The 14,376-nt window shown below is 46.0% G+C and overlaps 1 protein-coding gene across 7 annotated transcripts in view; it reads left to right on the top strand.

Annotated features, from left to right (window-relative positions):
* The window catches only part of TMEM94 (transmembrane protein 94), a 53,238-nt gene that overhangs the window by 10,646 nt on the left and 28,216 nt on the right, over positions 1–14,376 (top strand). For 6 of the 7 annotated variants that reach the window (XM_075111096.1, XM_075111097.1, XM_075111095.1 and 3 more), the window contains 5 exons: positions 10,404–10,523; positions 11,212–11,339; positions 11,922–12,058; positions 12,731–12,927; positions 13,709–13,860. In XM_075111096.1, coding sequence (XP_074967197.1) covers positions 10,410–10,523; positions 11,212–11,339; positions 11,922–12,058; positions 12,731–12,927; positions 13,709–13,860 — 728 coding nt within the window. In that variant the 5' untranslated portion in view covers positions 10,404–10,409. Of the gene's footprint in view, positions 1–10,403; positions 10,524–11,211; positions 11,340–11,921; positions 12,059–12,398; positions 12,511–12,730; positions 12,928–13,708; positions 13,861–14,376 lie in introns of those variants that run through there. The other variant, XM_075111098.1, reaches the window with a different exon arrangement.

Genomic DNA, 14,376 nt, shown 5'->3' with positions numbered 1-14,376 from the left:
GAATGGGGATTAAAAGTGAAGGCAAGCGATCATCACCTGCTTTTCAATAGGAATTAAAAAAATCATTGATACATACAGCTGCATTTTACAACTAACTTTGCTCAGATTCTGAAGAAAGACCATGGTTTTATTCTTGTTAGCAGTATATTATTTGGTGTTAAGGAGTTTGCTTCTATTTTTTTTCCAATACTGAGACCCTTGCTTCATCCCCTTTAAGGTGGAATTGCAAAGTGAAGGACTTGGACAGATAAATGCTGATAAGGGAACAAATTAACCTGCTCTGTAACCTCAGTAGTAAATTTGATGTGCTACGTTTATTTTAAAATACTAAAAATAAAATGAACCCAAGCAAAAACATCAGGCCCAAATCTAGGTGAAAGCAATCTCTTTGCTGTACTACACAAGTGTGTTGAAGAGTTAGCACTCCTGGAACAGGAGACATGCTCAGAGCACTGCTGCAGCACAGACGTCTGTCGCTCAGCTCCGCTGGCTCCAGTCAGCTAATACAGTTCCGTTGTCAGAAATGGCTGAGGATCAGAATTTGTCAGGTGTAATGCAGTCCGCCTTCCAGTTTTTGCCAGAAGCCAGGCACTGCAGAGAAAGGCAGAGTATTTTAGAAGCAGTGCCAAAACCTTCTTAAATTAAATGTGCTGATACCTTGTTCTTTCCCCTCTTCTCCTGACTTTTTAATTTTCTGTGTATTTCTGAAGTGAATTTAATACTGTGAAAGGTGCCAGGATCTCTGCTCCAAGACCCACTCAGGACACACCAACACAGACAGCAGCACTGATCGCAGCAGGACAGTGTTAAGACTCCTGAGTTACTTTAGACATAGGCTGTATTTGCAGCAACACCACCTATTCAAATTATTGACATCATCCATACCACAGTTACCAATAACAACTGAGCTGTATTATCCTGGTGTAATCACTGCAGCCTGGATACAGCACCGTGCCTCCTGGCCAGAGCCCGGAAATGTGTTCAGGGAGCCTGTGCTGTACTCCACATCGCTCCAGCTACAGCACTCCTGGTCCTGAGCTATCTTGCTCCAGGATGCCAAACCAGAGCTGCAGTCCTGCCTGTGGACTGAAAAGCAGCCCAAGTCCTTTGCCTCTTCTCATCTTGCCAGTAACTGTATCTCTGGTTTTATTCCCTGCTGTTCTCGAAAACCTCAGCTGTTCTTCCAAGGGCTTTTTCACAAACTGATCCTTTTTCAGCGGGCGTCTCTTATCTATGCTGCAGTTTTTGTACGTGTCTCAGTCCCTGCCTTTGTACTCAGCCTTTTATTTCAACCCACAGCTTTATCTTTAGATCTCAAGTTTACAGCTTCTGCTCTTTCATTCTGTTATTTAATGCACAAATGCATGTCCAGGTGCAATTTATGATACCGGCTGATATCAGAAGGAAGCCACATACTACAAATTACTGCCCTACACAAATCACTAGAGCAAGGTCTCTCAACACTGGGGTAAACAAGAAGGGGCAATTTGATCCATTTCCATTTGTGTTCACCACCAAAGTTGGACTTTCAAAGCTGGAAGAAAGTTGTGTTGGGACCTCTTAACTGCATGCAGCACAAGGGTTATTCCTGGTATTGCACTGTCATCACCAAGTTGTTTTATTCACATTCATTCAAGTCTCCCGAAGGTGCAGAGCCATGGGAAATGGCTCAGCAAGCACTGAGATACGAAGGAGCTGATACATGTGTGTTGGAGGAGGAGGGTTTGCCCATCCTAAGCCAATATTGTTGTCGTTGTTGATCCTTTCTTTTTTCTCCTTACTTTTTTCTTTGCGTTGAAGTGAGTAGGTGAGTAGTTTCTTAGCAGGAAGAGAGGAAGGAAGGAAAAATTGTGCCATTAGGACATTTTGTTCCTCTCTGTGGTTTAAAATTGTTATCTAGGTAACAAAACGCCCTACAGAAGGATGAAGGATGTCTTGCCTCTTTCTCCCCTGCTTTCTCCTGAAGTGACATTAAATGCAGTGTCTGCTTCCCCTCCACTTTGGCTTTAAGAGCTTTGTGAGATTACATACTGATAAGTAACTCAGTGCCGACACAGAGGTGATATCTAGTTCTTTCAGGAGTTTCTTAGCTCTAGCCTGCATTAGGTTTACTGTAAATACAGAGACCTCTTAACCTCTGCACTTCTGGCTTTAAACACAGAGTATGGGCTGTGCCTATTTAGGCATCTGGGTCTCGGGGAAGGAAAGGAAGTGAAGAGCTCGGCCAGGGACGGTTGGCAAAGCCTGACACCTGTACATGGTCTTCAGAGCTACATGATATGCTGAGGCTGGAAGCCTTTCCAGTGCCTGTCTGTTCCATTCGATATCCCGGCTGTAATCCTTGGCAAGCTATTGATGTGGTTCTTGGCTGGGCCAGTTCTTTACCACTTTCTATGTGGAATGAAAGTAATTGGTTTAGTGATTGCTCTGCAGAACTGGGAAGCCCCAGACAGAATTAGGACAGCACTGAAGTAGGAGCTATATAAAAACCCACATATAAAGGTGCTTCCCTCCAACAATGAGAAGGAAGCATTCCTGTAAAATATGAGAATGAGAGAGATGCCAGGGGCCTTTCTATCCCATGACCTTGCTCTACCCAGCCCATCCCTGCCTATACCCAACCTTTGCCTCCTCTGTGCCACTGCCCGGGTGTCAGTAACGGGGAGCCCCAGGCATCGCTCATGGCTATGAAGAATTTACGTGCACCTTTTGGTTTAGATTGTGGGGCTCAGGATGTATGAATACTGGATGCTGAGAGGGGCTTTTGCTGCTTTCTCTATCAACGAGAGAAGAGGGAGGGAACAATTCAGACTGGACCTGTAACCATCTCAACTTGTTTAAATAGAAAATGCTTATATTTTTAAATTGAGCTTGAAGCCAAAGCTGTGGAGACATCTGGAAGACTTTCCTAGATTTATGTAGGGGAGTTAGTACTCCTGGGTCTCTCTGTCTCAATCTAGTCTTTTCCTTGCCTGATCAGGTGTTCCTTCCCCTATAGTATATTTTATAGCACTTTGTCCTGTCTAATTTGCCATCTGCTTTTCCACAGACCCCTGTCTGTCAGCATCAACCCTTACTGTGCATGCATATGCATCTCTACAGGCAGGGAACCCAGAGATTCTGGCTGTGTCGGCCCCGTCTGATGAATGGACTATTCTTACAGACATCTGGTGCTATCCTGGGCAAACTTTCCTCTCCCTCTGCCTTTTCCCCCCCCCCTTTCTATCCCTCATCCCCCACCCCCATCCACCGCCTCCTTGCTGGATCTGCAGCGTGACTGGAAACAGGCTGAATTAATCAGCAGACTGGTGCTTCACTCTGCTGCTTCTGTCTCATTCTCTGCGGCGCTGGGCTCTGCACAGTCTTGCTCTCTCTCCCTCTTTGCTCTCTCATTTTTGGAGGGCAGCAGCAGTGCAAGTTGCTGGGGAAGTGGCATAGGAATTTAGCCCAGATGCTCTTCAAGCAGGGCGATCTCTGGATCCCCCACCAAGGCAAATGCCGCAAAGTAAGTTTCTCTCCCTTAACATTTAAATTCAAAATGGCTTTCCCTCTCTCCCTCCCCAGCCTGCATCCTGCCTGATGTGATGGTGCATGAGGTGCTTTGAGGTTTGGGGGAAAGAGGTTATGGCAGGACTTGAAGCAGTGAACGATGATTTTAGTTAGGGAATGGCTTGGTGTTGGAGGTGATGGGGAAAGAAGCTCTGTTTTAAACTGCAGATTTAACCCTAGAACCAACAGGAGGGTCCAAACATGATTTTAGCTACTGACTCCTGCTTTGCTGCCCCTCTGCCTCGTGACTTACATTTGTCTTTTTCTTCCATGTGCTTTGATCTATAGCTGTTGAACCTCCTTATCCCTTTGAAATGTCTTGCGGTGCACCTGCTAGGCTGTATCATAGTTTTAGTCCCCAAAATCTTCAGTTAAAGCAGTGGGGATGGGAAGGAAACTAATGGGGGAAATGAAAGATGTGCTGAAGTTCTGTGGATTTCTGAGCATTGCCGGCCTCTGGGAGGGGATTAGAATCCCCTGGAGTAAGCTCTGCGTAGGCATAAAGCAGTATGCTGTGTGTTGAAGCCAGAATAAATATGGACCCCTAACTGCTCTCTGAACTTGGAAGAATACTGTAACTAAGTAAATTACAGTAATTAAAGCTCGATAATTGCATAGTCCAGGTAAGCTTCAAAGCACTGCATAAACACTGCCTCATCCTGCCAGCAGCTTGGTGGGGCGGGTAACTGCGGTTGGGGATTTGCTGCTGCGAACAGGACCGAAGCGACAGACCGGGGAACTTACAGTTCAAAACTGGGCTGTTACCTGGGGAGCAGTCGCCTCTCTCTGCTGTTGAGCTGCTACTAGCTGAGGGAGAAGCAAAGCATTACCCATGTGGAAACGTTGATCGTGCCTGCTGGCATCCTACTCTTGTGCTTTCCGGAGAGCATAAAATGTGAATGTCATTGTCTGGATTAAAATGGACTGTGTTCGCACCAAAACGCAGTGGTGATTCAGACGGCTGATCAGCGTTGCTTTGGCCTGGTCTCTGAGAGATCAGTGTTCCTGCAGCCGTGTCTCGTTGCAGTGTAAGTCTGCAGGCCCTGTTAGCGATGAGCTGTGGGGAGCCTCAAAGCCAGCATCCACACTGGAGCCCCCACAGGCACCCAGTCACCAAACTGTGGGGGCTCTTTTGTCCAGGGACAGGGGGAGGTCTGGGCTGCCTTTCATACTGTTGCTGCAGATGGAGGAAGGAGACAGTTGTTGACTATTGGTCTGTCCATTAATTTGGGCACTGCTGTGCTGAAGACTTTGCTTGTTTCATTTGATTTGAGACCACCAACAGCTAAGCTGTGGCTGCCAAGCTCATGTCAGGTGGCATTTAAACCAAATTTAATAGCTGTGTCCTTGTGCCTTCTGGTACCTTTCCCGGCACGTCCGCTTTTAAAGGCAGTGCTCCCCACAGAGCCATGATCTGCTTGATGGAGCTGCCTGAATCATGGAGGTATCAACATGTATTTCTTTTTTCTGTACCTTCCAGTAGTGTTCAGGTGGGTTGGTGAATATTATAATCCTCACAACGCCTACAGCTGGTAGGGAGTTGGCAGTCCCATTACAGAGATGAGAAGCTAAGGCGCAGAGGAGCGTCCGATTTTCACACTGCCATGCAAAAATCTGTGGCAGAAGGAAGAACAGTATCCAGCTATCCTGACCGTTAGTTTGGAGTCTTAATCAAAAGATCATCCTATGGAGTAGGAGTGTGTCGGGGTGGAGGCTCCGTGTAGCCTGAGTCACTAGAGGAGGACTCTTGCTAGGAGTCAGGGATCAGACGTCTTGAAAAAGTAACTAGGTGAGTGCTAAGAAAGACAAAAAGCAAAATCGGGGCCAAAGATGTAGGTAGTAAAGGGAAACTTTTACCCAGAGTAGCCTGTACATTGGCTTTGCTGGCTGCATCTGTATCATCCTGTAGCATGGGTATGCCATTTCAGGCAGCCTGAGCACTAACTCAGCAGCTGCAGCTGGACAGAGCTGTAGCATACTGAAGTATGATTTGCTTTAGAATCAGTCAAGAATAAATGCCTCTCTAGCTCCAGCCTGCTGTAAGAAATGTTGTCCCAAGAAACTGCATGCTGTTTTGTGTATGATGTGTGTCGCCCTCTCGGATGAGACCCAAAAAACACCACTATGGGTCATACTGTCCCTTAGCCTAAGCAAGAATCTGACTTACAGTACTAAATGTAGATATATATGGTGGAGTTATTCCTTCTCATGTGTTTTTGAAACTGTGAATAATGCTTACATTTCAGGAGGTATAATCCCTGAAGTAGATTAATAGCCTGCAAAATGTCATTGTTAAGTTAAAAACTGCCTTCTTGTTTCTGCTAAGGAATGCAAAATAGCTCTCAGAAAAAGGAAGAACATTCTGCTGCCCAGTTTCCCGCCTCCAACTGTTTAAATCTAAAAAGCAATTGAGTAGAAGTGTCAAAAAAGGGGCCTAGCCTGTGCAGCCTGGAAAGAGGGAAACAATTTGACAGCTGCCTCTTAGGGGTTTTCCATACCACTCTGAATCAGAGGGGTGGAACTGCAGTCTACGAAAACTGAAGCTTCTAGCAAATCTTCTGTTTTCTATTCCCTTATTTGTTTATACGATCTTTGTAAAGGCACTTACATTCAAGTGTACAGCAGTCTTGGTGAGAAGCCCTTTTTCTGCAAGAGACTGAATCCACAGAGGATGGAGGATGATTCAACCCACTTTGCTCGGTTGACTCAACTTACATGTCTGCAGAAGCAGCTGGAAGGGTGAATTCTGTAAAACAAAGACTATATTTGGGCTCCAGTATTACTTAAAAAAATATTTGGCACATGTGATACAACACCACTTATTATATCAACATATACTGGTACAATAAATAAATAAGCTACTGTGGATGTGTAATGGCTGTATGAAAATATACCAGGACTTGACTATACTGATATTTTGTGTCCGTTTCTTACATGTATACATCCTGAGCTGTGCTTATTTGTTCCTCGTGGAGGAAGGAGCAAGTACCCTATCTTTCATCGGATAGCAGAGAGTGTGAGAATAGCTGATAAACTTTTAAGATAGTCCGGATTAAGATATTCTAAGACTACATTCTATGTGTTAAAGAACAGGATGGGAACTTCAGGAGGACAGAACAAGAACCAGTGCTGGTTTTGTGTAAGGATGAAGGTGTGCTGCGGGAAGCAGACATGACTAGGTGCTGATGCTCAGGAGCAGCTTCTCATTGTGGGAGGGAAAACGAGACGATAACCACTCTTTTCCTACCTGTCAACCTGAAAATGCTACTGCAGCCCATGAGGAAGGTAAAGGCAACCTTTTTTCTGTGAGCCAGAAAGGCAAAGAAAACTCTACTGTTTCCGTGGCTCGCCAGCTCTTAGCTCTGAGCTGCTTTGTGTCTCCTTCCTGAAGAGCCAAACCAGCTCCTACACCGGGACACTTGCTAGATCTAGCGCAAGTTCCCTTTCCCTGCCATTTGCAGGCCAGCTAAGCAGTAATTTAACATTTAGGATTTTTATTGAAAGTGGAGAAAAGAGGAGCCTGTTCACACACCTTTTCACCTTCCTGGCCAGGCCACACCTCAGTGCGTTCATTCCACTAGAAAATGAAATCACATGTACAAAAAAAAAGATCTCCTGCACTGTGTGCTTTTTCCTTAACAGCCATCCTGCAGATTACAACCCTGAGAGAGATGCATTATCATCCGCAAGGCAGAAGGTTGCAATCATCCTGTGTTTACCTGGCTTCAGTCACGCCTCTCGGACTGAGGCTGTGATAGCCGGGGCAGGGGTCAGCTCCAGAGGAGCCGTAAGTGCACTTAGAGGCTCGTGCGCTCTCCAGCCTCTCGGGGCAAAGGAGGAAGCAACTGCTCATTTTCTCCTCGGGACATTTTCCCTTTAGGCATGGGCAAAAGGAAAGATAACCTTTTAAAATGTCTCCTGATACCCATCAGGGGTTTGCTTTCGCTGTAACCTGGAATTTACTGTCTGTTTCCTTTTTGTTCTTCAGAGGGAGCCCTACGCTAAGGCAGCTGTGTGGGAAGGTGTCGTGCTGTTTTTGTTTTGACCTGAAAATTAGCAGATTACTCTTTGAATGCAACTTTCCAAAGCAAAGATGTGAATGTTGAGGTTGTTATTAATGAACTGACACCGCTGGTGAATGCCTTCTTCACCCTGGGGTGCTCACCTCCTGTTTTGTGGCAGGAAGAGCACTTGCAGCTGATGAAAGGCTGGAACGATCCCTCTGGGACAGCTTAAGAGCACCTAGGTTTGCCATATAGAAAGGCTTACTTTAGGGCATTTGAAAAATGCCTCATTAGCAGTTGATGACTTAGCAGGGCAGCTCTTGTTGCGAAAACCTACAGCTGCCCCTTGCCAGGAGCCGAGGGTGGCTCTTCTCATCTGTCCCTTTCATTCCTTGGTTCCGAGCGCTTTCCCTTGATGCTCACTTGGCAGTAGGTTATCTCAGGCACCGCGGGCAGCCTTTCACTCACATTATTGCAGTTTTGTTTACCAGGCTGGCTCTGCCTGCTTTGCTGAATACTCCACATTTTACGTGTCAGGATGAGTGTTTAACAACGCCTGCCCTTCCTGCTGTTCTTCCTCCCCAGCCCTGCCGCACTCTGCACTTGTTCTTTCTCACCTGCTGAAGCCACCTTCCTTTGTGGCTGCCCTTACCTTGACCGATACTACAGCAAAACAGTAACTCCTGGGTAAAGACTGGAGCAGGTGTGCAAGTATTTCAGGAACCTTTTTTATTACCTCTGGCTTTGCTGCCTTTTTCTGCTCGCTGCCTGCTGTGATGTGGCACTTTTCTCTTTCCAGGCAGTGTGTGTTCGCAGATGTTGGCATTAAGTGCAGCTTTTCTCTCATATCTTCTGGTGGTCTTGATGTATCCATTGGAACCAGGTCGGTGCCTAAGCAGACTTTGCTTTTCAAAGTCTCTCTTATTATTGCTGCCTTTCATTTTGTGTCTTTTATTTATCTGTCTGCATTCCCCGTCCTGGAGAGGGTTTTTGTGGGTGCTTTGCTACGCCCTGAGCAGCCAGCACTCAGCAAAGAGAGAAAGCTTACTGTGTCACTTGCTCCGTGTTGCTCGCAGGCACTCCTGTTTGCAGCACGCTTGTGGTGCAGGAGCATGTCTGTTGCCAGCCACACTGCCTGCCATCTTCTCCTCTGGGAGTCTTTGAGAGACTCCTATGTTTAGTCCTGTGCTGATGTTACCTGGGCTGCTTCCAAGAACAACACAGAACTGCTTCCTCTATTCCTAAAACTGACACAGAATGAAAACTACAGCAGGATTATTTTTAGTTCTGTAAAAGTGCAGTTAAGCAGCATTGCTAGGCTCTGCCTGGCCAGAATTTGCTGTTTCCAATTGTCCCTGATAGGTGTGTGTGTGTGTGTGGTAGATGGTAGTTTAAAGAGCATCTATCGGCTGTTCCCTGATGCTTACGTTACAGATTTGGATTGGACCATCAGTGCAAGTGAGTCTGAAGTCCGAGGTTAGTTTCCAGTAAATATTCATCACAAAACCACTCAGTTAAGGAACAGGAAGAAAAGTGCAGATCATAACTGAGCTGCAATTGCAGAGCCGGGTGCGTGCACGCAGCTCCCAAAGAGCAGAGCTGCTGCAGTTCGCGACCACGGTGGATTTGGCAGGGCTGGGACGAGCTTGTGACTGCAATAGCAGGAAGAGCTGCAGCTCCTGCCTGAGCTGTAGTGCTGGGCTGTGTGTCACACTGCTGGGGACCGGAGGGGGAAGCTTCCTGCCTGCTTTGTGTTCAGTAGTTCTGTACTTTGTAAACAGTAAGATACACCTGAGCATTTGTAATGTGCAGGATATCCTATGGGCTGCACACCCCCAGGGTGTTTGTGTTAAAACATGAAATGCAAATGAGAACTCTTGTTGACCAGTACCATGATACGTGCTGTAGCCCTCTCATGGCCACCTGCCTGCTTTCCCTCGCTGATTCACCTTCAGTGATCTGGTACCCACAGTACCTCGCAGCAGTCTCTGTGATTCGAAGGGAAGGTAAGTGCATGTGTCCCTGCCCCAGAAATGCAAGCGTTTACCCCACGTCCTCGTTACCAGCATCAGATGGCACGCTCTCGGTTTGCCTCCTTTCAGGCTGCTGCCTCTTTGCTGAAGGGTGAGGGAGCAGTGGTCTGGGCTCTGTGTGCTTCCATAGCCCTGTGTGTTTGCATAATTCAGCGCTTAAATCTCCAGTGCTTTCTTTTGTAAAAGGAGGAGTTGATGCTGGGGTCGTGATCCCGCCTGAACTGGTGCCTCACTTTGCACTTAAATCTGGGGGTTTCTGTGTCGAAGCAGCCACAGAGGCAGGATTCGTAACCAAAAATTTGTAACGAGCAGATACTAGATATTATTAGAATTGCAGAAATTCTACTACTTAGGTGTTACTACTGTTAGAAAAACCCATCCTGTATCATTAAAATTCTGCTATAACTGTGTCTTTTGTCTCTACAAGCTGATACCAGTTCAAGCCTGTGTAACCTCAGCCCGAGCAGCCTCCCTTTGTATTGTCCCCAGCCTCTGCTGATTAGAATCGCTTTTCGCAGAAATGACTTGGTATTGTGTTTTGATAAAGTGTTTATCCGGCACAGTCAGGACCGGTTTGTTTACCTGATATTATCTAGGTGCTCTAATTCCAGCCAACAGTCTCAAGTTCACAGGAGGGAAGATGATTTCAGGAAGGCAGAGAATCAGACCAGGGCATTCATGGTAGGGTGCTCAGTCAGCCACCAGGAAAAAGCCTATAAGAAAATACGAAAAGGAAATAGAAAGGAACAGGGGGGAAAAAAAAAAGAAAAAAGAAAATAGGAAAGCAATAAACAGTTTGTTTTTTCTGGCACCTCAGGATGAGATGACCTCAAGTCTGGGCCTTACCACAAAGAAAGCCCTCACGATCCTGAGAGACCAGTTGTCAGCACTGCTGGAGGGGCATCAGAAGGAACGGAAAAAAGTGACTTCATGGAAGGTGAGGCACCAAACAGCACAAGGTTGGACACTCAGTCACCCTTTCTCAAAGTAAAGCTGAAGATTAAACAAAAATTGGCCGCTTTGCCTCCCAGACTGCTGCTGCAGTGTCCGGGTGCAGAACTGCTGAAGTCCTTGGGACCAAAGCAAGGAATCACCTAAGGGTATGTTTCCCTCAGCACTTCTCTCCTGGCTGCTGGAGCTCTACAGGAGGTTAGCTTCACCTGTGAAGGATCTGAGGGCTTCAAGAGCCACTAACGGCAGTGTGCCTAGGGGTCCATATCAGGTGGAGGGAAAGAGCTGTGGAGCTCAACAGTCTCCCCTTGTCTACCATGTTTGTCTGCCGTGCGTGTTGAATACAAAGTGCTAGTGTTAATGCACAGTACTTAAATGTTAGAAAGTGTTTCTCGCGTGGTTAGTGACAATGGGGCAGCCTGGCACAGAAGCCTTTTCATTCTTCCAAGCAAGATTAAAGGAGAGAGTGTTCACCCAGACTCACCCGCTGAGCAGCCAGTAGTGCTGTAGCATTCGCATAACTGATCTGGGATGCTAGGTATCATTTTCAGGGATTTTACAAAGCTGTGTTCGCCCTGGAGTGTCAACTGCTGTCTTCATCCTTTCTCACTCTGCTTTTTTCAAACACCTGGCTCTGTATTTCACGAATGCTGTCTGCTGCTCTCCTTTTGTAGGAGGTGTGGAGGAGCAGTTTTCTGTACCATGGTAACCGTTGCTCCTGTTTCCACTGGCCTGGTGCATCTCTGATGCTTCTGGCAGTGCTGTTGCTGCTGTGCTGCTATGGGAGCCAGCCACAGGGGAGGTAAGCAAAACATCCTATGCTGGTTAACTGAAGCAAGGTGGTAGTTCTATATCGTCTCGACGCTGTGTGTAGCTGATATAACAGTGTTGTTCTCCGTTCTGTCTAGGCATCTAGACGTTAACATACTCATACTGGTAATTATGTCCCTTTTGCAAAACTTCAGCCAACTAAGTCTGCTTTTAATAGACTCATAGAGCGTCCTACAGAGAGATTGAGATTTTTTTTTTCTACAGCGTTCCTAGATCTTGGAAAAATCCTAAGGCATTATCCCAGTTAAGAGGGATTTTGAAACTGGAGAAGTTAGTGGCTCGTAGGAGAAGTTCCTGTGCTGTCACGTGCCCCATAGCATGCCTTGGCCATATTTGTAACGGTATTTTTTAATTGAGACTGGTCCTTTCAGACTTCTGTGCTGGCATTATTCTAAAGAAGAAGTGTGATCATAGCTCCCCTGCTTTTCTTTTTTAGCCATAAGTCCATGGGATGTAGGACTAAACAACTGAGCAGGTGGAGGCTGGCAGTGTATTCTGCTCATTTACTCAAACCTCATCTGTTTTCTGCTTTCTTCTGTTTTTCTGTGCAAAGCCAAGGTGCTGAGATAGTTAACGCACTGGCACTCTTCCTCCTTCTCCTGTTGGATCTCTTCATGATTGGGCGTCAAGAGAGGCTGAAGTGCAGAGAGGTGGAGAGGAGACTTCAGACAATCGTTGATAAGATAAATGGTGAGGTCTCATTTGTCTCTCATTTGCATTTGTGTTTTCCTCCCGTTGGATTTTTCTCCAAACCTGATCACATCCATTACTGATTGAGCTTGCTAGCCTTCCCCTGTGGTACACAGAAACAGGCTGTGAGAATTGTGTCCTACCCATGCCTGTCCTGTAGAATGGTTATTTTGAGCTGTCATGTGGCCACGTGCTTCCAATCTGTGTGTTATCAGGTAGGCGTCTGTTATGTCTGTGCTTTGGAGTAATTCGAATCCTCAGTATCTTACGAAAATATCTGCCTTGCAGCAGATGATGGGAGAAGAATACGTGGGGTTGTACCACAACATAGAACAGAAGGAAATAAATTGCTGTGCGTGAGCATCGTCTCAACGGGGGCTTTTGAACCTGAGGAGGCAGTTCATTTCAGTGCGGCAGTTTTAAGGAGAGCCTTTAGCTTTCCCATTGTACAAGTATGTATTTAAGGTTATAAAATGACTATGTTTAGTTGTTAATAGTGGGTGGAAAGAGAGGGGAAAAGCCATCAAGGAGAAAGAGAGAGATGATAAAAGATATGGGAATGGACTGAGCTTGGCACTGGGGGGCCGACAGCCACTACAGGATGTAAATCAATGTATGATTGGCCCCTCCAGAATTGTTATCACTTAATTCTCTCACACTTTGTGCTTTCAGATACACTTGGCAAAGAGGTGAAATGGCCAGACTCCATGTACCCTGACCTTCACATGCCTTATGCCCCATCCTGGTCCCTTCATTGGGCCTACAGGGATGGTCATCTGGTCAACCTGCCCGTGAGCCTGTTAGTGGAAGGAGATGTCATTGCTCTGAGGCCAGGCCAGGAGTCATTTGCTTCTCTGAGAGGGATTAAGGTAACTTGCCTGTCTTATTTCCAAGGCCTGTAGCAGTATATTTCCCAGGGTTATCTTGATAATACTCTAATTCCCAGTGTACAGATTATTGGAGTGTTTGATCTCTTCTGACCTTGAAAATAGTTTGCAATTCCAGTTCAGTCAAGGACGGTGCTTCATTAGGCAGACTGCTTCTTCTCTATGAGCTTCCAAACCCAGTGGACAGGAGACACTAATGGGATACCAAAGCACCATATTTCCATCTCTTCCAGGTCAAGGGGGAATTGTAATGTGCTGCTAAATATAAGTGGAGTGAATCTATCTGGCAGGATGATATGACATACAAACCCCCTACTTTATCCTGGTTTTTATGTGGAGAAATTAATTTTGTCTGCTATGACCTTATCCTTACTACTGATTTAATATAAAAGAAGATAATATAAAATACCTGGGGTAGAAGTAAATTAACAAATCAATTACAAGATCTATGCAAAGATTTTGCTGCTTGAAGAAGACTGGAGAAAGTTTAAAGCTTGAAATTTACCTTTGTTGGGTTTTATCGTAACTTTCACTCCAAATACCAATTTTCATGAAATAACCAGACGTGCTTGAACATAAGCATTTCATTTTAGCTACTTTAGCTAATGAATTTTTGAGAGCTGAGAGAGGGAACTGTGACAAACACTTATTGTGTCACTTGCAGTGGGAGGGATCCGGCTGGACTAAACCTCCAGTCCCTTGTGGCAGGATTCCACCGAGGCCCCGACTGTGCAGCCTTTGGGCTTTCTGACTTTTTTTCTAGGATGATGAGCACATAGTTCTGGAGCCAGGAGATCTGTTTCCACCTTTCTCACCTCCACCCTCCCCAAGGGGAGAGGTGAAGAAGGGACCTCAGAACCCTCAGCTGTATCGTCTCTTCCGTGTCTTGAAGACCCCAATAATTGATAATGTCAGGTGGGTTAAATATAGTGCACAATGCCTGCACAGCTTGTCTGTGTCCTTGTTGCTGCCTTGTGTTGGCAAAGAATGAGACTTACCAGTCCAGGACAGGAATTTTCAAATATGCTGTGCTGTATCTTCTCCATTACCTGGGAATGCAGCTGCTAGAAAGAGAGAGAGAGAGATAGTTATATATAGCTCTATATAAGAGCTATGTGTCTCTTACTGCCTGTCTTCAGGTGTCTTCCTTAACTGGTAGGTTAGGCTAATACATAAAACCACATATATGCTAAGTATTACGGTTCAGCTCATTACTTTCCAACTAAATTTGAAGGCTGCAGGGAGGTCACAGATTTCATGCATCTGATGTAACCAGCGATACAACACCCTTTGGTCAACTGGAGATACGGATATCTGAATGCCCTGTTGGAGTTTCAGTACACATTGGGGCGATGGAGCCTTCCTGTTAAGCGGGTGAGGAGGCCTGGGGAGTTTGCTCAACAGCGCTGCAAATTCACCATGGCAAGTGCA

The sequence above is a fragment of the Phalacrocorax aristotelis genome, chromosome 16, assembly GCF_949628215.1.
Source record: "Phalacrocorax aristotelis chromosome 16, bGulAri2.1, whole genome shotgun sequence".
NCBI lineage: Eukaryota > Metazoa > Chordata > Aves > Suliformes > Phalacrocoracidae > Phalacrocorax > Phalacrocorax aristotelis.
This window is presented reverse-complemented; position numbering and strand designations above follow the sequence as displayed.